This window comes from Dermochelys coriacea, chromosome 1 (genome assembly GCF_009764565.3).
Source record: "Dermochelys coriacea isolate rDerCor1 chromosome 1, rDerCor1.pri.v4, whole genome shotgun sequence".
Lineage (NCBI taxonomy): Eukaryota > Metazoa > Chordata > Testudines > Dermochelyidae > Dermochelys > Dermochelys coriacea.
In genome coordinates, this window is record NC_050068.2 from 257812754 (window position 1) to 257837197 (window position 24444).

The 24444-nt window shown below is 47.2% G+C and overlaps 1 protein-coding gene across 7 annotated transcripts; it reads right to left on the minus strand.

Annotated features, from left to right (window-relative positions):
* Window positions 1-2387: 2387 nt before the first annotated feature.
* On the minus strand, window positions 2388-20426 carry IFT27 (intraflagellar transport 27). Of its 7 annotated transcripts, none has more exons than XM_043520202.1 (8): window positions 20337-20426; window positions 14115-14232; window positions 9017-9096; window positions 7411-7470; window positions 6008-6067; window positions 5235-5352; window positions 4794-4903; window positions 2388-3770 (listed from the first exon to the last, which is right to left on the minus strand). In XM_043520202.1, exons 2-8 carry the CDS (start codon window positions 14146-14148, stop codon window positions 3657-3659), a joined length of 576 nt encoding a protein of 191 aa, XP_043376137.1. In that variant the 5' UTR covers window positions 14149-14232; window positions 20337-20426; the 3' UTR covers window positions 2388-3656. The 7 variants fall into 7 exon arrangements, with proteins under 7 accessions (XP_043376137.1, XP_043376136.1, XP_043376133.1 ...); XM_043520201.1 differs by lacking the exon at window positions 20337-20426 and adding an exon at window positions 15517-15688; XM_043520198.1 differs by lacking the exon at window positions 20337-20426 and adding an exon at window positions 14993-15158.
* Window positions 20427-24444: the final 4018 nt, after the last annotated feature.

The window sequence follows — 24444 nt, forward strand, 5'->3', positions numbered from 1 at the left end:
TTGATCAGAACCAGCATAGTTGGCAGCTATCCATTAAGAGAGATGGGCAAGGAATCAGGTATCTGCTCAGGTTGTGGGAGAGGAGACTGACAGTGCAAGGGGAGCAGAGTCCCCAGGACTGACAGTGGGAAGAATGGAAATGTCTCTCTGCTATCAGCAGGTGACTCATCACAGTGGAGGTCCAAGCACAGAGGGACAGGAAGGCAGAATGGCAACTGGAAGCAATTCCCACCTGAATGTTTTAGGTGTAGTGCTGAAAGCAGAGCCCTCAGCCTTGAGCAAAAGACAAAGTCAAAGCTGCACAGAGACTAGAAATGCAGTGTTTCTCCCTGTTGTCAGCATCTGCATCAGGCTCGGGGTTTCTCTTGAGAGACAGTTCCTAATTGGGATGGATTATACATTTCTTGCTGGAGCCTGCCCAGCGATCAGTTTAATTCCTATTTTACAGCTTAACCCTTTTTGTACTCCCCCAACACAGTAACCTCTCCCTTTCCCTATTCCTTTCAACCTCAACAACATTGTGCCTTCTGCCATTCTTGTCTACAGGGTCGATCTTGCCCAAGATATGAATTATACAAAGGAACCTTACCCAAAGGTGTCAATGGACATAAAAGACCAAATCCATCCCTTGATATCAGTGAAGTTATACTAGGATGAATTTAGGCCAAATAGTATATTAATCTGATATAATTTATCTACAAGAAGTCCTTTCTGAATGCTTGAGACTCCCAGATTAATTAATGTCTTGAAGAATCTGCTTTGACTTCCCTGTTTCAGGGTATTCAACCATTTATTACAGAGCAGCAGGGACTGTTCCATTGTTGAGCTTGAAGGCAAACTTCTCATTGTAAGCTCAGTTTGTACATTCGCACTAGCTTCTGCAAGAGAAGCTGATCTTCCTGAAATTTTACATGCTGCATCTTATTCCAGGGTAAAATGTTTCTGGGAAGTTTGGTGAAAAATCAGGAGTTTTAATATTTTTCAATTTTACTGGAATCTCACGTTTGAAAATGTGTGCAACCATTTTTGGCTCATCTCTCCAAAATAGTTTGGTCTAAAAACTCCAAATTTTTCTTTCATTAACCTTGCTGAGAAGAAATGCCACTTGGTTTTCTGGGGAAATGACAAAGACAGATAAACAACCTGTGATATTTCATACTAAGGTGAGCAGCGAAAGAGCTAACCAGGGGCTCAGTGAAACAGGGTTATGAAAATGAGCCACTGAAAAGCTGAGTGGGGAGACTGAAGAAAAAGAAGCACTTGCTCAGCCATGCAAGCAGATAGGAAAAAGGAGACTGAAGGATTATGTACTGTTGAAGGGAACTTGGTACATTCAGGACTATTTGATTTTTACCCTGAAGAATTTCTAGCTGTCGTGGTTTGGCTGGGACTGTCCTAGGCTTTCACAATCCACTCTGGGAACTGAGGCCTGCACAGTTGGAGGAAGCAGTAGAGTTGCAGAGAGACAGCAAGGTTTCTTGCTCAGCAGGCATTTCTCTGTCGCCCTGCTCACTGCTCTCCCCTCTGAATGCAAGCCACGGAACTGCGACAGGAGCACAAAACCCATGGGGAAGAGGTGATGGCAGGTCAATCCTCCGAAGGGAGGAATGTATGTTTAACCGTGATCACAGAAGGTGTGAGGAACCCAATATGGGCCCCAGACTCTTCCCTCATACATCCCATGCACCCAGCTGCTCCAGGCTTCCCCCGTAGCTCACCTAGCTACCCCAAGCGCCCTCATGCACAGACATACTGAGCATCCACAGCCTCTCTGCCACAACAAACGCTCAAACCACCTAGCTCTCAGGCACCCCTCCTCCACGCCAATACCAATCTCCCCAACTGGGCCATGTTTACACTAGGGAAACAAGCTGACATGTTTTAAAATACTAGAGCAGACAGGATATAATGCCTTTGAAATGCATTAGCTGAATATAGTCAAAGCGAAGTTCCTCCCTTTGGAGGACCATGACCAGCTAACATTTTAAAAGACATTAAATCATGTCTACATGAGTGCTCAAAATGTGTGTTGAAGCAGGTTAGGCACCATGTTTTAAACACAACCTGTTTTCTTCCTCTAGACATGGCCTGTGGGAAGAGGAAAAGGGGCAGCAGATAAATCCCTACAGCTAGCTAGTTAGACTACACATTTGCACTCTCAGGCAATACATCTTTTCCTGAATGGGATACATTTTTCTTCATTAACCTGTAGGAAGCAGCTACCTTATAAATCACCAATCAGCACTCTTCTAATTAGATTCTCCAGCTTTTGCTTTCATTCAGTGAAAAACATTCACTCATCTCCATTTTACAGACTGTTTATTAAGAGCTATTTGCAGTGTCATTGTAGCTGTGTTGGTCCCAGGATATTAGAGAGACAAGGTAAGTGAGGTAATATCTTTTATTGGACCAACTTGTGTTGGTAAGAGAGAAACTTTTGAGCTTACACAGAGCTCTTCTTCAGTTATTAAGAGCTATGGCAGGTTTTTCTGGGGGCAGTCAGAAAGTCGTTCCCAGATAAAAATCACATGGATTTCCCCTTATCTCCCATCCTCAAGGTATTAATCCTCCATAGATCATGCCACAGGTGGCAAAGACACACTTGGCAAAATATTTTAAATATGAAAAGATCCATCATGTAACAGAAGCATATTACTAGTAAAACTGTAGGAGGAGCCATCAAATCAAAGTGAGCCTTTAGTTCTAAAGTTCTTCGACTAACTCAGCACAGTACTAAAAATAATTATATCTTATTCACAGCAGCTGGAGGTGGCGGGCTCCTGCCTCCACATCTCCTACTTAGATGCATTACATCCAACCACCAAAAGCAGAGATTCCTGGAAAGCTTGTCTCAGAGAAATGACTCAGTGCACACCCCACAAAAATCAGCACCCCTTAGCCAAGGGAAGATGTTGTGACCTTGGAAGCAGACAAGAATCTCTGCAATTGACCCTCTTCTGGAAGAAAAGAGCTACATCCTACCTTGAATTGCACAGATGTTTTGCCTAACTGCAGTGCATTTCCTTGCACTGGAGATCTGAAAGGGTTCTCACACATGCTGTATCAGTATTATATCAGAGACAAGAATTCTACCTAGAGATGTTGCCCCTCCCCACACCAAACCTCAACCTGGACAAGTCCCTCTGCTGACTCTCAATAGTTTAGAGCCAGGCAGCCTCTTTCTCCTCCTGTGTCCTGTTTGCACTAGTGATACCAGAACCAAGTGATCAGCTAGGAAATGTGAGAATGGATGGTGAAAACTGAACAACAAAATGAGGTTCTCATTTGACCAAGAGACTGGAAAACTGGACCTAGTAAGGAGGTGACACTACTGAATTTACTTAGCAACACCCCCCACATCCCGAACACACAAAACAAAGGCAAGCTTGGGGGGAGGGGGAGAGAGAGCAAGGGGAAAGAGAGCAGGAGAAATTATCTATTTGAAATCCTGGGTACCCCTCCTCGGGATAAAGGACCATCTCTGGGGGGATGCAGGGTCCAGGGCGGAAGTGAGGGATTTGTCTCTTCTGGGAGTGACCATGCCAGCCAATCACACCAAGTGCAGGGCCTGGACTGGTCGCCCTGATTTGACCTACCCAAGGGATGGCTCTGGTCTGGGAGGTTGGGAAGGAAGATAGGAGCACAACTCTTGCTCATTACAACACAATAACATCTTCTTTGGCACATTTGTGACCTGGGACCAGCAGAGGGCACTGCATTACCAAGTTATGAGAGGTACAGAGGAAAAGCTCCTGGCAGCCAGACAGCTTCTAAGAGGGAGAGAAAATGAGCCAAGTCAGAGTAAGAACTAGACTCTGAGAAGTCAGAAACATAGATTAGGGTCACAAACTACATCAGCAGTGCAGTGGGCTCCAAGCTTATGAACCTGGGAATGTAAGCCAAGCCCCAATCTGTAGGCACATCTCAGAACCATTCCTGAGTCAAGAAGAATCCCTGCAGATGTCATACTTCATGCCACAATTGCTGGGCACATCTCAACAGGCTCTGAGCCCAAAGTCTATTCCAGCCCTGCTAGTGAATGTGCTTTCCAGATGCAAGGCCCTCCTCAGTCCTACCCCCTTCAGATGTGTGTCAGTGCTGGCTGTCCAATGTGAGAAATGTCCCATTAGCCTCCCTACTCCTTCCCCATCTCAAAAACCCCACCCAATCATCTGATTTGTGTTTCTAGCAGGAAACAGATGGGGCAATCTCAAAGCAGAAGGCTGGCAAATTTCCATTCTGTAGCTCCCAGCTGTCCAACAGATTTTCATGGAGAAGAAAACCAAGTCAGGAGACATGAAAGAAACACCAGGTCTCAACCTCAGAAAGACTGCCTTTCCCCATATTTATTTCTGGTTTAATCTGAATGGTCAAGAAATGGTCACAAGGGGAAAAAACAACAACCCATCTCTCACTTTCTCTCCATCTTCCAGTCTGTGGGATCCTAGGCATCAGGGTGTTTCTGGACTAAAAGAAACCCCAAAGGGGCTAAGCAAGTTGCTATACCCAAGGCCCTCACACTAGTGAGTGAAAGGTTTCCACCTTCTCTCTGTAGAGACGGTGGAATGAGTTTGCCAGTATGTGGAAAGGGGCTTCGATGTTCTCCATCTCCTTCTGTAAAGAGAGAAGAGAGGTTGTGAAAAACGGATGGAGGAAGCATTGAACTATTTCTACTCTTAACTGCTCGATAAAAAACCCCACATTGATACTGGGAGTGGATCAAATGATTGTAACAGAGCCCCCAAAAGAGAAGACGCTCACTTCCACAGATGGAGAAGAGAGAAGACACTCACCACTGATGTCTCACAGTATTGCAGGCCATGGATCTCAGCCCACTCCTGTGCCCGTTTCTGCTCCACAACTCGTCGACCAATCAGGTCTGTTTTATTCCCCACTAAGACACCTACAAAAAGTGTGAAACAAAGGAAAAGAAAAAAGAAATGCTGAATTGTTAGCAATAAATACCAGAAAACCTGGTGGGTGAGTTAGAAAACAGGGGAGGAAAAAAATTGGATAGCTAGACTTAAAGAAGGTGGTATAGAGGACGGCAAGGGAATCACCTGGAATATTCATGAATATGCTCTTCCCTGGTCTGTTTTACTCACAGACTGGGTGAGTTGGAGGAAGCCATGCCTGGCTTGGATTTAAGATAATGCCTTATGCCACATCTAAATGGGAAAAAGACACTGCTACAAAACATGAGAATGGGTGCAAAGAATCTCACCATCTCCTACCTGGAAGGTGCATTCCAAGTGTCTGTGCCCTCAGCTTCTCCAGCCACTTGGCACAGTTATTGAAAGACGGTTCATTGGTGACATCATACACAATACACAGGGCATTGGGCTGCTCCCACTGTACATCGAGAGAGATATTGTCAGCTCTAATGAAACTGATGTGGCCAATTGCCAATACATCCCCAGAGAAGAAGCGTCTGTAGGGGAAATACATTCCAGGATAGAAATAAAAGCAGTCTGATATAATGGAACCTCATGCTCAATTAGCTGACCCTATGCATCAAAGTTAGATGATACAACGGAAAGGTCCCTAATGTAGGTGGGACAGGGACACACTTGCTGGAGTGTGAGAAGTCAAGGGAAGTTCCATGTCCCAACAGAAGTCAGACTCAGAAAGAGTCAGAACAGAAAGATCAGGCGGAAGGCAAAAAATCTGATATACTAGAATTGGCAAAATGGAAGTTCCTCTAAAAATGCCCATAAAAAAAACAAAAACATCCACATAATTATCTCAGTTTAGTATTCCCATTTCTTTTTAAGAGCCAAAAGGAGCTTCCTCTGGGATCCCACCTCCTTTCCTTTGGAACAGATTCCCTACAGTATTGTTCCAAGTTTCAGGATGTAAAGGAACAGGGGTCTTAGGTAACAGAGAGGAATTTCTCCCACTTCCACTCAGGCCAAGGCTTGCTACATCTCCCAGACTGGGTAGCTCAGATCCTTTTCACAGCAAAACCACCTCTTTAGGAACAAGACGACTACTACATGATACTTGCCAGTTTCTCTATCATCTCAGAAAATAGTTCTTTTCCCGCTGAGTCAAAAAGGAAGAGTTCCTGAAAGCAGAAAGAAGGTTTTTGCATGGAAGACCATGAAAAGGATTTGGGGTTTATAGTGGATCAGAAACAGAATATGAGCCAGCAGTGTGATGCAGTTGCAAAAAAAGGCTAATATCACTCTGCGGTGTGTTAACAGGAGTGCTGTTTGTAAGACATAACAGGTAGCTGTCCCATTCTACTAGGTATGGTGAGGCCTCAGCTAAAGTACTGTGTTCAGAGAAGAGCAACAAAGATGATAACAGGTTTAGAAAACCTGACTATGAGGAAAGGTTAAAGAAACTGGGCATGTTTAGTCTTCAGAAAAGAAGACTGAGCGGGGATCTGATAACAGTCTTCAAATATGTTAAGGATTGTTATAAAGCAGACTGTGATCAATTGTTCTCCATGTCCACTGGAGGTAGGACAAGAAACAATGGGCTTAATCTGCAGCAAGGGAGATTTAGGTTAGATATTAGGAAAAACTTGCTTAACTACCCTTGTAGTTAGAAATAGAACAAGTTTCCAAGGGAGGGTATGGAATCCTCTCATTGGAGGTTTTTAAGAACAGGCTGGACAAACGCTTGTCAGGGATGGTCTAGATTAATGTGGTCCTGCCACAGCGCAGGGGACTGAACTTGATGACCTCTTGAGGTCCCATCCCGTCCTACATTTCTATGATTCTATTTGGAGAAGGGTTTGGGAGGTGTACACTAAAAGCTGTCACACTTGCTTCTTGTTCAACCACAGCAAAGTAGCCTGATGCCTCAGTGGCTAAGCTCACAGCCTCCACAGTGCACCTAGTCCAGAGAGCAAGTGCAAAGCTGTAGTTGGATTTCCTGCATAAACAGTGAAAAGGACTTCCCCGCAGTGCACCAGGTCCGGTCTCCATTCCGACCTCCAACTAGATCTGTGGAACAAGAGACTGGGACGCTAACCTGAGTATACCTATATCTTAATGGTAGTGCAGAGCATTAACTCATAGCCATCTGGATAGGGCCCAGTCTCCACTGTTCTGGGGAATTGGAATTATACCTGGGTACCCTACATGGCAGTGCAGGGCCCTAAGTGGATTGGTGAGAGCTTCAATTTAAGAAGTCATATTGCTGCTGAATATGTAAACATGTATGTTTTAAAAATAAGTTATCACTGAAAAAAAATCAGCTAGTGTGCATAATTATTTTAATTTATTATTTGTATTATCTTAGCACATGATCAGTGTATCAGGTTTCCAACTTAATATCCAAGTAAAGCTCTGGTGAGTTCATCCAAGAGAATAAGACATGTCAGACATCCACGTAATAGATGGACTTTGTGCTCTGAAGATCTCCTTCTGTCCCTATTTGTGACACAGCAGGGCTCACCACACTATCACTTGTCTCTGGAACAGATACAGTCTTCACCAACAGTTCCACGCCCGTCGTCTGTCAAGCAGAACCAGGAAAACATTGATCAGCAGGGACTGTAGAGGACTATCCACTTACACACTATGCTCTAGGGTGCAGCAATCATCTTAGATCACCAGAATCCCATCAAACTGAGACCGTGGAGAACCAACTTCACAATAACACTTCCTAAAGTCCTAATGACAAACTTTCTTACTTGTTGCAGGCAGTGTTTTTCTAGCTATGTTGGTGCTAGGATATTAGACAGACAGGGTGGGTGAGGTAATATCTTCTATTGCACCAACTTCTGTTGGTGAGACAAACAAGCTTTTGAGCTTATACAGAGCTCTTCTTCAGGACCTTCTCTCTCTCTGAACTTTCTTACAATCTTACTGTCAACCCCTAGAGACTTGCTCACATGGGGAAAGGTGATGGAAAAGAACCAGCCTCTGGAGATTTAATCATATACCAGGATATCGGTTGACAACTTCAGATCTAGAGCTGGGTCAAGACTCAGTGGTTCCTCTCCGCTTGGTTGCTCCAAAACATCCCTCTGAATCTTCTGTACTGACCATGTGATCCTTCACAGGTGCTTTGCTGCAGCTGGCACATAGGATTCGGGAGTCCTCTTTTTATGCTTGTTCCACTTTCTCTCCTCCCTCCCCCAGCCTCTTTTCCTTTTTGTCTCTTCTATTTCTATTCTCCAGTTTTCCTTTTGGTCTTTATTTCAATTTATAATACATAGGACAGGACTTATTTTTCATCCTGCTTCTATACTCCTATCACCATTAATGTTTTGTATATAGAAGGGCTGAAAACTGCACCTTCTTCCTCTCAGAATGATTTCTTTAGATTTCAATAGCTTGGGGCCATGGCACATATTTTCATGTTTGTATAGTGAAGAGCATACATTCCACACTCAGATATTCTATTTGGAGTAAGCAGCTTCCTCCTGCAGCAAACCATTTTCCCTTGGAGCTCCCTGAAAATGGGAAATTGTCTAAGACCACATTAGCTTGTCAAGGTTCTGATACAGAAGGAAACTATTGCAATTAGTTTACTGTGTGTTAAACTTTGAAGCCAACTCCCTAGGTATATGAAAATCTACTATGATGCTAAAAAAGAAAAGGAGTACTTGTGGCACCTTAGAGACTAAAATTTATTTGAGCATAAGCTTTTGTGAGCTACAGCTCACTTCATCGGATGCATCCAATGAAGTGAGCTGTAGCTCACAAAAGCTTATGCTCAAATAAATTTGTTAGTCTCTAAGGTGCCACAAGTACTCCTTTTCTTTTTTGCGAATACAGACCAACACGGCTGCTACTCTGAAACCTGTTACTATGATGCTAGTCAGCTTCTCTTTACAGCCTGGTGTCTAAGTATTTTGAAAGAAAACCCTATTAGACACCCCCTTTAATGCATCAGTGTAAAGGCCTGTCAATAGCTAAAACCAGCCCTCAATAATTCATCCTGCCTGGAGTTTCCTGTTCTTCACTCATGGAGTTTTAGAGAAGTCACCCGATGGCAGATTGAGCCTGGTGTCCTCCCTCAATCCCTGTCCTGCATGTATCATCCCACAGCTTACCAGTGTGTAGTTTTTCTGGAAATGAGCTCCATCATTGCAGAACATCTGGGACAAGGCACTCTTCCCTACTGCTGAGTCACCTGCATGGCCAAAGCACTTTGTTTAGTCTTGGACGGACAATCCCATTCCCCCTCCCCTCAATCCCATTCCCACCAAATCCTCAAAAGAGCTTTTTGTTACCTGCATTTGCAATTTTACCCATGCCAGTCACTACAGGCAAGAAAGCCAGAAAAATTGGACAATTGTCCAAGTTGTGAAATGAGTGTTGCTATTGCATGTGCAGAGCTGGTTTAGGTGTCTGCAATATCCATGGTCCATAAACATAAGGGAAGACTTGCCATTTGTTCTGAAATTCACGGGTCAGCCCTGGATCCTTTCTAGCATGGGACAACTAAAGATTCCCAAACCTACTCAGGCATATCTCAATGTGAAGACAAAAACTGGAATAGGAGAGGAGAAGGGTCTGGATAGACCTTCCTCTCTCAACATTACAAATCTCCCAAAATCCAAATGTGTTTGTGGGACGATCAGGTCATTCATGCTACTGGAGAATTGCAAGAGGGTGGTAGTGTTCTCCTATGAACCCTCCCCCACTTAGCAGGTGTTGCCCCTGCTGGGAGATGCTAAGCAACTCCTGCTGCAGGTGGCTTGTTAGCTCCATCCTGGACGTAAGGGAAGTGAGTGTCACTCTCTCGAGTGAAAAGGCCTCCTGATTCATACCCATAAAAGCCAGGTGCAGGGACAGTAGGGAGATGGCTTGTGCTGCCCCTATTTTGGGAATGCCAGGTGCTGGTTTGGCCCCCGAGTGCAGGTTATCTCCCTGGACTGCCCTAATTTAGGCTCCTGCTGCAACAGTCCCTATGGGCCATAGGAGTGGCACCGAATTGCTGGATCTTAAGACTGCACAGTATACTCTCTGCACAGTATACTCTACAACAGGACCTCCTGTGAAGCTGGCATAGAGCTATCCTGGTGTCCTACAGGATAGACTCATACTTTCCACCTCCTTTGTGCTGGCCTACTCAGCGCAAAGGGTCTAGAGGTCTAGGCTGAACAGCTCATAAGGAGGGATTCTAGGAAGCAACCAAGCCTGGAATTAATATTGTGTGTTGAGTTACTTTGTTAATAAAGCTGAACCCAGGAAGGGGGTAACATTTGACCTTACCATAGTGTGTACACACTGTGTTTTGAGGCAGAGTGGGAAAGCTACACATATGTCTGGAGCACGAAGAGTATTCTGGGTAGTGACTCTTGCTCACAGACTCATAGGCCAAATTTAGGCCTACAGTAAATATATTTCATACTAGTAGCTGAAAGCCTATGCTATTACATGGGTATACTTCATAGTTATGTGTGTAAAAAAAGCTGAAAATGGAGCTCGTTTCATGAGCTGTGTTGCAATGAACAAGGATGCTATTTGTACATGTTCCCAAAGTTTGCGCTCACACCTGCTCCACCTCCTTGTTACCCCAAGTAGTTGTTACTCCCACCTTCTCGGATTAGCTGTCACATTCGGACTGCCACAGAACCTTTGGACTCCAACTTTCCACCTGGTTCTCACAGGGACCAGTGCTGACTGAACCTGGTGATATCCTGAACAAGAGCTCTCAACCATGCTTGTAGCTGTTTCCTTTGATTCACACTGACTCAGCAGACATTCTAGGCTTCAGAGTCACAATCTTGAAATCCTATTATATAGATAGCTGTACCTGCTTATACTAGGGCTGAATTGGGCCCAGAAATTAAGATGGAAATGCCCTGTTAGGTCATGGAGTTCACTTCACAAGAAGGCAGTACATGAACCAATAAAGTTTGGGTACCGCTGATCTAGCTCAGCCTTGACCAAATCAGGATTGTTCCCTACAGTATGTTCTCTAGTGCTTTGACCAGTCTATTGTTTCCCTGGGGAGGCTAATGCATAGTTTAATAGACCATTACGTCCTTTCAGAGTGATAGCCATGTTAGTCTGTATCAGAGGAGGGAAAAAAAAAAGGGAGGAGTACTTGTGTCACCTCAGAGACTAACAAATGTATTTGGGCATAAGCTTTCGTGGGCTGAAACCCACTTCATTGGATGCATGCAGTGGAAAATACAGTAGGAAGATATATATACACAGAGAACATGAAAAAAATGGGTGTTGCCATTTTTACCTCCTTGTTTCATGACATGATGCTTCTTCACATCCTGTCCCAAACTCCAGAAAGTTATTTTGTTTCCATCTTTCAGTGCAAATTCTTATCTAATTTGGTGTCTTCTTTCAGTTTGATTGCCCAATTAGTGAGACAAGGTAGTTGAGATAATAGCTTTTATTGTACCAGCTTCTGATGGTGAGAGTCAAGCTTACACAGAAGTCTTCTTCAGGACCTGAAGAAAAGCTTGGTATATGCTCCAAAGCTTGTCTCTCTCACCCTGGGCTCAGCTGACACAGTTCTTAGAAAAAATGAAGCCTGAATTTAATGTAACTGGAAAAGTAAACTATGTACATTGATTTGTTGCTCTGCCCTTTGAGTACTAATTCTATTTCATGTATTGAAACAGGATTATTGGATAGTTTAGCAGCAGAGTTGGGAAAATAAATTGTTTTGAGAGGGTACAAAAGGAACAGAAGCTGGACCAATAAGATATTACCTCACCCATCTTGTCTCGCTAATATCCTGAGACCAACAACAACATTGCATGCCCCATTAGTGACATTCTTTCCCTGCACTCCAATCCATCATTATATTTTATTACTGTTATTTAACATTGCCTGCCTTTTTCCTTTAGTTTGGTCCTATCTTTCCACCATTGCTCCCTGTGCTATTCCTAATGTTACTAATTCCATTGCCCTCCAGTACCTTCCCCATTCCTCTAAAAAAATCAAAATACTGTTTACCACCTTCTTTAAATACACTCCCTTCACCCTGTCTAACTACTGCCCTAGCCTTAACCTTCCCCTTTTCTCTGCAATTAGCTCACACAACAATATTCTTGACCGTAAATCTTCCCTGGAAATAACAAAGGAATCATTGTTAACTATATGATGGACAATCTCTTTCTTTCTGTTAATGAACACTCTTTTTCTCTTCTCATTATCCTTGACTTCAGTGCAACTCTCAGCCATGTGAGCCACTCTCTACTCCAGATGAGTAGGTACATGTGAGTTTTTTGTTCCCCCCTCTGACGTTTATGCTCCTACCCAATTGTGTTCTCTTTCCCACTTTAATTTGTAGTGGCTCCTCTTCTGTGTTAAGACCCTCCCACTTTGGAGGTTCCTGAATCCAGAGTGAAGTGAGAATCTTTCCTTTTACCTAGCTCCTTTCATCATGGGCATAAATTGGGGAAACATGGGAGGTGTTGCGCGCCCCCCCCCCCTCAAACTGCAAGCCTCAGCAGGCATGGAATTTGCCCCCCATGCACAGCCTCATTGGCCTGGCTAGAACTGCCCCCCAAAAAATAGAAATGAAACTACACCTATGCCTTTCTTATCTCTACATAAGATGTCTTGCTTCTATTATGCTTGATAGCATTCAACTGTACTCATAGCATTCTCAACACTTCCACAGTCTGTCATGGTCAAACAAACTTGCAGCTTTACCTCAGCTTCTTTCAGATCAACTTGTGCTTCTCTTGAAGAAGAGCAGCCTCCTCGGACACATCTGCCTTTCTTTTATTTGCAATTAGACTATCACCATAATTTCTTTTCTTGTTTGTAATCATCCTTATTCCTGACATAATTTTTTTCCTTCAGCACTAATAGGAATGCTCCAGCTTATTTCACGAAGCTGGTCTTGGCTCCCTGCTCCGCTTCTCTTGCCCTTCCTGTCACAACTTCTTTCCATTGTTGTGAAGAGAACTTTCTCTTTGATCCTGCATCTTTCTTTTTCACTGGCTCTCCATCATATTTAATATCTGAAAACATCCTCTTCCTCATCTGTACCTCTTAGTTTGTTACTTTCTGCTTTTTATGCAATTGTATTTAACTACAGTCTAACTGAAGTACAATTGGTATGAAGGCTGCTGTACAAAACGAAGCAGTGTTGTTGAGGCACTCTGATCTAGTGGACAGGGAGTCAGGAAATCTGGGCTCTGTTCACCGCTCTGCTAGTGACCTGCCATGTGACCTTGGGCAAATCACTTCCCCTCTCTGTGCCCCATTCCACCTTATGTCTTGTCTATTGCCTTGTCTATTTAGACAGCAAGTTGTTTGGGGCAGGGACTGTCTCTATTTGCATGCACAACACCTAGTGCAATGCAACCCTTATCTCGCTTAATGGACATTTGGGCAGCTACCATAACACAAACAACAGCTAACAATAAGAACATGGCGAGAGATCGGTATAGGCTTGGCAAGCTGGTCAATTGACAAACACCACCAATTCACTGGTAGGCTGATTGCCTAATATTTGGCCACTGTCAACTATTCCAGCAAGAATGCCTTGCTGCAGGTAGTGGTCTATCTTTTTCATTTGACTACTGGGGCAATTCTTTTTGCATTGTTTGGAGTTAAAATAACTCAGCTGAGTAATGACAGGTTTCAGAGTAGCAGCCGTGTTAGTCTGTATTCGCAAAAAGAAAAGGAGGACTTGTGGCACCTTAGAGACTAACAAATTTATTAGAGCATAAGCTTTCGTGAGCTACAGCTCACTTCATCGGATGCATTTGGTGGAAAAAAAAAAAAGTGTTTAGCTGTAGCTAAACTGTAGCTCACGAAAGCTTATGCTCTAATAAATTTGTTAGTCTCTAAGGTGCCACAAGTACTCCTTTTCTTTCAGCTGAGTAACTTGTTTTTTGCAAGTAGGTCTAAGTATTTAGGGCTCCTGGAGATCGCAGAGTCTTGCTGTCTTTCATTATCATTCTCATAAATCAGTGTTTTAAAACATTGGACCTTTTTGGCCATTATTCAACCCCTAAGCTGATGCATTATTTTGGGTCAGGTGGAACAGCAAACCCCAGATGGACTCCAGCAATGCTTAATTTGTAATGAAAGAGGTGCTGGGGGTCAAGCAATTATTTTACATTTATAACTGATGTACAATTAGTATGAAGGCTGAACCCAGAGGTGCCGTGGCTCAGTCCTGGCACAAATTAAGCACTGGACTCCAGATGACAAGCTCACCTGTCAGGATGCACTTTGCAGCTAATTTCACCATGCTCCGTGCTGCCACGAGGGGGACCGGGGACCGTTCCCGCAGGGTTATGGTGATGATGGCTGCCTCAGGGGAGGGTGCTGGAGCCTGTGGGGAAAAGAGCATTAAACAATCACTGAAGGGCTGAGCAGGGGCAAGTCGGCAGGTGGGACCAGGGCAAGGTGTGACTTGAAAGACTCAGATGGGGGTGGAGGGCAGCGGGTCCCAATGGGGCGGGGAGGGGCAGATCTCGGGGTGTGTGCGCTGAGGGAGGGGGTGGAGTGGGGGAAGGCCGGTCCCTGGGGGGGTGCAGAGAAGGAGGGTGGGCTCCCAGGGGAGCGGGGTGCAGAGGGGGAGGCAGGTCCCTGGGGGTGCTGAGAGGGGGAGGGCGGCTCCGAGGCGAGGGGTGGAGAGGGGGGAGGCAGGTTCCTGGGGGGGCGGGCTCCCAGGGGAGCGGGGTGCAGAGGGGGAGGCAGGTCCCTGGGGGTGCTGAGAGGGGGAGGGCGGCTCCGAGGCGAGGGGTGGAGAGGGGGGAGGCAGGTTCCTGGGGGGGGCGGGCTCCCAGGGGAGCGGGGTGCAGAGGGGGAGGCAGGTCCCTGGGGGTGCTGAGAGGGGGAGGGCGGCTCCGAGGCGAGGGGTGGAGAGGGGGGAGGCAGGTTCCTGGGGGGGGCGGGCTCCCAGGGGAGCGGGGTGCAGAGGGGGAGGCAGGTCCCTGGGGGTGCTGAGAGGGGGAGGGCGGCTCCGAGGCGAGGGGTGGAGAGGGGGGAGGCAGGTTCCTGGGGGGGGCGGGCTCCCAGGGGAGCGGGGTGCAGAGGGGGAGGCAGGTCCCTGGGGGGTGTGGGGTGCAGAGGGGAAGCGCGGGCCCCACCGGCTACTCGAACTCGGCCAGCATCGCAGGCGCCCCGGGCCCGGCCCCCACCAGCGCTGCCCTAGCAACGCTCCGCCCTCGCCCAGCCACCGCCCTCCTTGGGGGCGGCCCCCTTCTGTGACACGCGATTGGCTGGTGACGCTGTCCATCCACCGGCCTCGCGGGCCGCTAGTGACTCCCTTTCATTGGGTTCCACCTTTGGGGAACTCGGAGAGCCCGGTACTCTGAGGCCATTGGTTCAGGAATATACTTGTCTTTGGGTACGAGTCTGTCAATCAAAAGAAATGCCCCGCCCATTGCGAGAGCAAAGCGGCCGGAGGCAGGCGATGAAGTCATTACCGCTGCAGTTCTTGGGGTGTGCGCGTGCGCTCACGCTGTTTCTACCTAGCAACTAACAACATTTACAGGACCCTCTTTTTGATTGGACAGACCACGGCGGGCTGTACTATCTAGGGGGAATTATTCTGAAGGGAGGGTTAGGGAAAAACGCGACGGCCAGAAAGATGCGGACTAGCAGTACTTACCAAAATGAGGCGCAACTTCCTGGCAGAGTGCTGGGGCGGGGGGGAAAAAGAGCGGGGAAAAAACTACTTGAACTGCCTACGCCCTTCGGTACACAATGGACTCTTCCACGCAGCTCGGTCACTCAACGCCGGGCGAACCGAGTTAACCGCGCACGCGCACGATTCTCTTCCCTCTAACTCGGCCCCCTCCGGCCCTTGTTCTCCGCGGCTGGGGCTGCGCGCGCGCTCCCCCTGGGTTCTGCCGCCGGCCCCCGGCCTGCGCGGGGGAGGGCAGCCCCTCTGGGGGCGGGGGCAGCCCGGCACGCGTCAGGGCTGGGGCAGGGGCAGGGGCAGGGGCAGGGAGTGCCCCACGCTGGAGGTGGCCCCCAGCGAGAAGGAGGAGAAGGGCGTGATTACATTGCTCAGTTTGGTCTTAGGCCTGGGTAGAGTACAGAGCCTGAACGGGCGGCCTTTGGTGATGGAGGAAGATCAAGTATCGCGGGTGTTTCTTTTAGAGCTGTAGCTACCTTTGATACCATTGACCATGGAGCATTTACTGAGTCCCCTGTAGGCGTTTGAAGGGGTGTACAGGGACTGATGGAGGTTTTATTGATGCAGCTCCATGAATAAATGGGCTCACTTGAGAGCGGCGCTTTCCCTTTCTTTTTATTTGATCTCAGAGGTTGTATTAGACAGCTGTTCATCTGCTCAGAGGGCTGTCTTGGGGACCTTTATGAGATTCCCTTTTGTCACCCCTCTTGTACAAACTATAGACGGGGCCGTTAGTAAGGAAGTACGAGTTATGAGGCCTCAAGAGACTGATGATGCCCAGCTCCATACTTCTCTTTCCAAGTTCTAGTCCTACTTGTGCGGGAGGATTTCTTACTCAGTATAGCAGCCGTGTTAGTCTGTATTCGCAAAAAGAAAAGGAGTACTTGTGGCACCTTAGAGACTAACAAATTTATTAGAGCATAAGCTGGCGTGAGCTACAGCTCACTTAATAATTTGTTAGTCTCTAAGGTGCCACAAGTACTCCTTTTCTTTTTACTCAGTATCTAACTGAGATTGAGGCATGGGTGAAAGCCAGCTGGCTGAGAACCAGTGGAAAAGAGAGAGATGATTATAGGATGGGAGAAGCAGCCAGAGAAATTAGTGACAGTGATATCAGCACTTTTGATTGTCTTGACATGAAGAAGTTTAGACTTGAAATTAGACTAAGGTTTCTAACCATCAGAGGAGTGAAGTTTTGGAATAGCCTTCCAAGAGAAGCAGTGGGGGCAAAAGATCTATCTGGCTTTAAGATTAAACTCTAAGTTTTTATGGAGGAGATGGTATGATGGGATAACGTGATTTTGGTAATGAATTCATCTTTAAATATTCATGATAAATAGGCCTAATGGCCTGTGATGGGATATTAGATGGGTGGGATCTGAGTTACCCAGGAAAGAATTTTCCGTAGAATCTGGCTGGTGAATCTTGCCCATATGCTCAGGGTTTAGGTGATGGCCATATTTGGGGTCGGGAAGGAATTTTCCTCCAGGGCAGATTGGAAGAGGCCCTGGAGGTTTTTCGCCTCCCTCTGTAGCATGGGGCACGCGTCCCTTGATGCAGGATTCTGTGCTCCTTGAAGTCTTTAAACCACAATTTTGAGGACTTCAATAGCTCAGACATAGGTGAGGTTTTTCGCAGGAGTGGGTGGGTTAGATTCTGTGGCCTGCGTTGTGCAGGAGGTCAGACTAGATGATCAGAATGGTCCCTTCTGACCTTAGTATCTATGAATCTATAATGTATGCCTTGTGTTTCTATGGTATAAAAATCGGGTGGGTGGGATCCACACAGGGAGTTACGTGTCACAATGCTGAGTGTCGTGGCACCTAATTTTGAGGCGCTTAGAAAATCCCAGGAACAAAACTTGTGATCCACAAAGCCTGAGTTAGGCACTTGGGCTCCCTCTGCAATGAATGGGGGGAGGCAGGTGCCTACAATGTGATCCAAAAAAGCCAGCACACTAGGCCAGGAGCAAGCCAATAGGAGATGCTGATGAGAGGGGTGTGTCCTAAGCCCTGTCCCTCTCTCAAGGATAGATGCCTATATCTGGGCTGCAAAGGTTGTACCTGTCTCTGCTTAGTGATCCACGAACACAAACTCTGCTTCCTGGAGTCAGGTGTCTTAAGCACCCAAGCTGTTTCTTGCAGAAATGAGTTAGGTGCCTTCCTTGCACCCTGCAAAATGGCTGGAGGAGGAGCTGAGCTTATAACTTTTAGCCCACTCAGTCACCTGGGATGTGGGAAACCCAGGCTCAATTCCCTCTTCTCCTGCTAGAGGGAGAGAGGATTTGAACAGGGGTCTCCCTTGAGTGTGGTCCAAGCGCTGAATTATGGCATGTCATAGGCGGTGGGTGAAGCTTCTTGGGGAGGCTAACCCCCTGCCCTGCTTCTTCCAGCAGAGGCCCTGCCCCAGCTCGCTGCTCTCGCAGCCCCCATGGCCTGGGGCGAGGGGCTGGGACTGCTGTGGTGCTCTTGGCCCTGGCCAGAGCTCCAAATCTGGAGCCTCTCCCCCATTCCTCCACTTTCACCTGTGGCCCTGCCCCCATTCTGCCCCTACTCTGCCTCTTCCCCCCAGGCCTCACCCACCATTCACTCCCCCACACCTCCCACTTCTGCCCCAAGACCAGAAAAACTGCCATCAGAAGCTGTCTTCTCCACACATATCGGTTAATCAACAGGTGTTTGAAAATGATGAATCTTTACCACAAGTATATGCAATGATTTATGGCCTAAGCTATTAAAAGTAAATTCAGAAGACCCACTGAAGGCAACCAGACTGCTAGGTTTGTTAACATCCCAATCCATTGAAGGAGCAACAGGCAAGAAAATAGAAACATTAGGAACAGTTTGCTCAAGGAGGCAACTGTCCAGACTGGCAATACTGCCCCTTGGAAGGGCTGATTCAACCTCCGATATAAACTAAGAAACCCAGCAGCAAATGGAGTGAAAACCAAGCGGGACAACCAGGATATGCACTGAGGCCCATGTCAAAAGGAGTAAAATCAATTAAGTGAACCCGTTTTGTTACGCCTGCTGCAATAAGAGAAGAGACAAGACTCCTAGAAACAAGACTAGGAATCCTCATGGCAGGGTTATAAACAAGGGAGCCCGGGGAACTCCAGCTGCCTATCCTGTGACCTCAGCTTAAAAACAAACAAACAAACCACCAATCTCCAACTGGGTAACACCTTAAAATTGAGGGAGCCATGGGCCATCAAAAAAAGTTCCTGGTCAAAACCCAACCCCTATCTGCTCAAGTAAAGCAAAGGCCTTTTGCTTCCAAGGAAAAGGCTCATCTCCAAATAATGGCTGCAGAGACTGTAACCAAAAAGTAGCGACTCTGCTCAAAAGATCAAGAAGACCTTCTACAACAGAAATAAAATACCCTGCCTCAATGATGCCATCCCAGAAAGAGCCCAAAAGAAACTTCTGAACTTTTTCTAAAAAGAGGCAATTAAATTATTAATGACTAGCACCTGCTCTTGAAAGGAGAGTCAAGGCAAACACCATTTCCACCTTTGTAACCTCCTCTCTCACTTTTCCATGACTTCTTCCCAATTCCAACCCCAAATATCGGTCCTAGCATAATTCCTAGTGCTTCAAGCCTCAGCTCCACCTCTCTGGTAAAGTCGGGGGGTGGAAGATCACTCAAGCCCCCAGCAGTAGTATGTCACTCTTCCCCCAGTTTATGCAAACTGAAGAAGTGTGCTTAAGAGAGAGTGCTGACATTCAGTCAAAACCTAGACATCACAATCATGAGTAATAAACACAGTCACATAGTCAGCATAAAGACTTTCACTGGAGCACAAGATGAAAAAAGGAGAGAAAGCCTGGAAGGTGCTTTTGCAACATGCATAACAGAGACTCGATAGCGCATACCCATTAATATATATATCGCAATAAGAAAAAGCTTATAAATCTTATAAAAAATGGACCTGTTGGGGATACAGTTGATCTGATCAGGGTGCATGAGTGAACCATTCACAGTTTTCTGTCTGTGTGCCGAGACCTTTGAAAAAGTTTATAGTCGGAGTAAAGCAGGGACACAAGTCTCCAATTCTTCACCTTCCCAAGGTCCCCCTTCTTAGGCAACAGGGTAAGAACTGCTCGATGACAACTGACTGGCAATATCTTCTCTCTGATGCTCTCCTGGAACAACTCAGGTCCAAGAAAGGTCTGAAAGCTCTTATAAAACTCCATAGGCAACCCATCAATAGCAGGTGCCTGCTCTGGAGCAAAGCCAAAAGGGCAGAAGTCAATTCTGAGAGCGTCAGGTACTGTTCAAGTCTGTCCACATCCAACATTGAGATCCTAGGAAGATCCTCAAGGATTCGCCAAGTCTCAGATGGACATACACACTCTATGTATCACAGGGTTCACACACTGCTGGTGGCCATTCTGGGGAATTGCTCCAGCCAGGTGTTGCATCCTCCCCTGGCAGTGTGTCTCCTGTCATCCTCTTGCCCTGTGGACCCCACACCAGGAACCGCAGTCTTCTCTTCCTGACTTGGGCCTCTGGCTGGGTCACCATCCATGTTCCCCCCTTGCAGGGTAAAAGTCCCTCTTGACAAATAGGTTCAGGCAGTTTTCCTGCTCACCACTCTGCTGATGTCACTTCATCAGTGGTTGGTAGAGGCCCACCCCCTACTCCAGGCCATGACTCAGGGGCCTCTCATCAGCAGCCAAGGTCAACCTACCCCACACCTTGCTGCTGTCCCCCTGAACCTTACCTACCTCTCTGGTCTCCCCTAAGCCACACTCCCTCTTCCCAGGGAGGGACTGTAGGCTACTTGCCTCTAGCCCCAGACACCTCTCCCTTCTTCCAGGAAGTGACTGAAGACTCCTTCCCTCTAGCCCCTTCTGTTGCCAGCTTCCTGGCTTATATAGGCCCCACCTGTTCCTGCCCAGCTGGGGCTGTTCTACTTAAATCTCTGTTTCCTGCCTTCTTCTCCAGGTGCAGCCTGGGCAGTTCATTGGCCTACTTAACCATCTTTACCCTTCTGGGCCTTGCATGGGGTGAACACCCTATCACACTGTGGCATACAAGTAGGGTTGCCAGGCGTTTGGTTTTTGACTGGAACGCCCAGTCAAAAAGGGACCCTAGCGGCTACAGTCAGCACTGCTGACTGGGCGGTTAAAAGTCTGGTTGGTGATGCAGTGGGGCTAAGGCAAGCGTGGCTCCGCGCAGCTCCTGGAAGCAGCAGAATGTCCCCCCTATGGCTCCTAGACATTGGGGTAGCCAGGGAGTCCACACACTGCCGCTGCCCAAGCACCAGCTCTGCAGCTCCCATTGGCCCAGAACCATGGGAGCTGTGGGGGCAGTGCTTGCAGACGGGACTGTGCTCAGAGCCATTTGGCTGCACCTCTGTGTAGGAGCCGAGGGAGGACATGCTGCTGCTTCCAGGAGCTGCCTGAGGTAAGCATTGCCCGGAGTCTGCACCCCTCACTCCCATCTGCACCCCAACCCCCTGCCCCACCTTGATCCCCCTCCCACCCTCTGAACTCATCAATCCCAGCCCCGGGCCACCCTCCTGCACCCGAAATCCCTCATCCCCAGCCCCACCCCAGAGCCTGCACCCCCAACTGGAGCCCTCACCCCCTCCTGTGCCCCAACCCCTTGCCCCAGCCCTGATCCCCTGCCTGCCCTCCAAACTCCTCGGTCCCAGCCCAGAGCACCCTCCTGCACCCCAAACCCCTCATCCCTGGCCCCACCCCAAAGCCCACACCTCCCCCCCACACCCAAGCCCCTGCCCCAGACCAGAGCCCCCTCCCATACTCCAAACACCTCAGCTCCATCCCCCAGCCCCTCATTCCCAGCCCCACCCCAGAGCCCTCATCCCTAGCCGGAACCCTCACCCTCTCCTGCATCCCAACCCACTGCCTCAGCCTGGAGCCTCCTCCCACAGCCTGAACTCCTCATTTTTGGCCCCATCCCGTAGCCCGCACCCCCAGCCATAGCCCTCATCTCCTCAATCCCTGAGCCAGCCCACTGAAAATGAGCGAGTGAGAGTCGGGGAGAGCGAGCGACAGAGGGAGGTGGGGATGGAGTGAGCGGGGGGTGGGGCCTCGGAGAAGGGGCGGGGCAAGGGTGTTCAGTTTTGTGTGAGTAGAAAGTTGGCAACCCTACATACAGGTCTGAGGAAAAATTCATGCAAAGTTCCGAATCCCCACAGGATCTTAATGCACTTGTCCTGATGACATCTTGAAGTGGTCAATCATCTTCAGCTCTGCACGAAGAAAACCAAGAAAAACTTTTTTTTCAAGCCAAAGAAAATCTTAGAAGGCACATCCGTTTGAAAAAGACCCTGACATTGGGCCCTAGCCAGTGCATTCTAAACTTTGTTATCCAATAAGTCATGCAAAAGTTATTTTTTATATTTCCAGCTCTCATGCAACGCAACATCACTACTAAGTCCTCTATAATCTATACTCCAGCGAAGGTCCAGGCTTATCTGGAATATGTATTGCTGATAAATATATTTAATATTAATTTTACCAACCTACCATCATTGCCTCAAGGAGAGGAAAACACCCGTTCAGGTAACCCAGGCTTCCCAAAAATAATTGAAAGAGCCCCAAAAGTGAACATCTTGTAAAAGACAAATGTTAAAATGCCAGTATGAAAGATGGTCTTGAGTAGAAGGAAGAGACAACACAAATAAGAGCAAAGCATGATCTGAAATCCCAATAGCAACACTACAACTGGAAAGCAAATGAGACAAATGATAAGTAACATAAAAAAACAGTCCAAACGGGTCATAGAGAAAGAGCTGGCACATACACCCAATGAGTTCTACTGCACATAAGGTGAAAATGTTGCCACACATCAGTCAGACCAGAATCCTGTAAAAGTGTTGCAAGTCACTGAGCGGACAGTGGATGCAGTTCCGAACTATTCCTATCCAATCTCTTATTAAGAGTACAATTAACCCTCCCCCCCAATTAAAATACCATTTGTCAAACAATTTGTCAAAAGAGCATCCAAGGTTTGAAAACACGCACACAGTCTTTCCCTACAGTAGGACCATAGACATTAATCAAAAGAAGAGATTGCTCAGAAAAGGCTGAACAGTCAGTAGACAGTCTGGAACAACTTCCTGCAAATTCACCAAATCAGGCTTCACCCTGTCCACAAAGAGAATGGCAATCCCTGCACTTGCAGTGGAACCATGACTCAGGAAAACCTCCCCTCTCTAATCAGCAAGCCAAGCAATTTGGTTGCCTGCAACTGTGTGGGTAGGGTGACCAGACAGCAAGTGTGAAAAATTGGGGTGGGGCGCAGTAGACTTCTATATTAGAAAAAGCCTCAAATATCAGGACTGTCCCTATAAAATCGGGACATCTGGTCACCCTATGTATGGGTCTCTTGCAAAAATGAAATGTCCACCTTTTCCTGGGACAGGTAAAAATATTATAATGTCCCTGCACGCACTTATATTCAGAGAGCCACATACAAAATTAATAAAAAAAATAAGAAAAAAGATGCAGAAAAAACTCCCAGAACTTCAGACAGCAGCACTGAATTCTCCCATATCCATTATTCCCCAACATTTCCATAGGTCAGAGGGACACACACTTTGGTCATCAGTTTTTTCAGTCTATATCATTTCTGTTTGTCAAACTCACACACAGAGACATGTCTCATAGTATGCTGAGCGGACAACAAAGACTGGTTTCCTGACCTTAATCTATCTGCCCCCTCTACTCCACGTTTCCCCTTCGTCTCATCTAGAAAACTCCCCTCAGGGAGTTCAGCACCCAAAGAATCTGTGAGTTCATCATCCCCCACTCTCTCAGACTGAGTGTCACTACTGACCTCGACTGAGGGAACCTCAGAGGGACAAGGGGGTGGGGGCTGCTGGGACCTATGGGGCAAAACTACTAGCTGAGAATTCTCCATGCCCCCAACCAAAGAACTACTCTCAGCAGCACCCTCAACAGTGTGCTCCCTGACTATGCTGACCAAACCAGCCCGCTTTGCAGCGCCCTCAGAAACTTGGAACTTCCTCCACCTTCAACAACCATTTTTTATTTTGGGGCTTTGTCAGCAAACCTGATCCTCAGCCAGGGCCGCAGATTCCATAACAACAGGCTCAGCCTCCATTTTGCAGTCAGGCTCAGGCCAAGAGCCCACTAAGTCAGGAGCCACCGAACCAGTAATGCCATCTTCCCCATGTGGTAAAGGGGGTACGAATCCCACTGCCCCAAACCAACTGGAGCCTGTTAGGAAACCCCTACATTCCCAGGGGCAGCCTGCCCTATTCTTAGCGCACTGATTGACCAAATGTGTGAGACTCAAACAACAAAAACAGGCCATGTCCTCAGTGATAACAAACCAATGTACTCACACTCCCCAACCCTATACTTCAGAGAAACTTCTAACACGTTGGAAGCATTGTTTAATATCACATAAACCTGGCTATGAAAGGACAAGACATGCTGAACCTCTGGGGTTTACAGCCCAAAGGAGTTATCCTAATAGGGCTAGTGAATCTTACTATAACTTGCCAGGTCTTTAGGTAGCTTCTCATTTCCTAAAAAAAGAGGTGCATTAGAGACAGTGACTTTAATAGCAGGTGTTGTGAGGGGCACAACAGGGACAAAAACACCCTGCAGAACAATCCCTTCCACAACCACCTGCTCAACAAGGCTAAACGCAGCAACAAACACCACAGCCTTGCTCGTGCAGGAGCCATAGCTCACATTTTTAAATCTAGTCACCTTCCCCACAGCTACAACCCACCTCTCCACACAGGCAGAATGAGAGAGTCTGGAGGCAAAATCCACAACCCACGTGGCGATGGGTTAAACCCTCAAAATCCACAACAAACAGAGGTCTCTGTCCCCTTGGCCTGTCCATGCCACCCCAGAGGGTAGACAAAAGCCTGTTAAAACAAAAGAA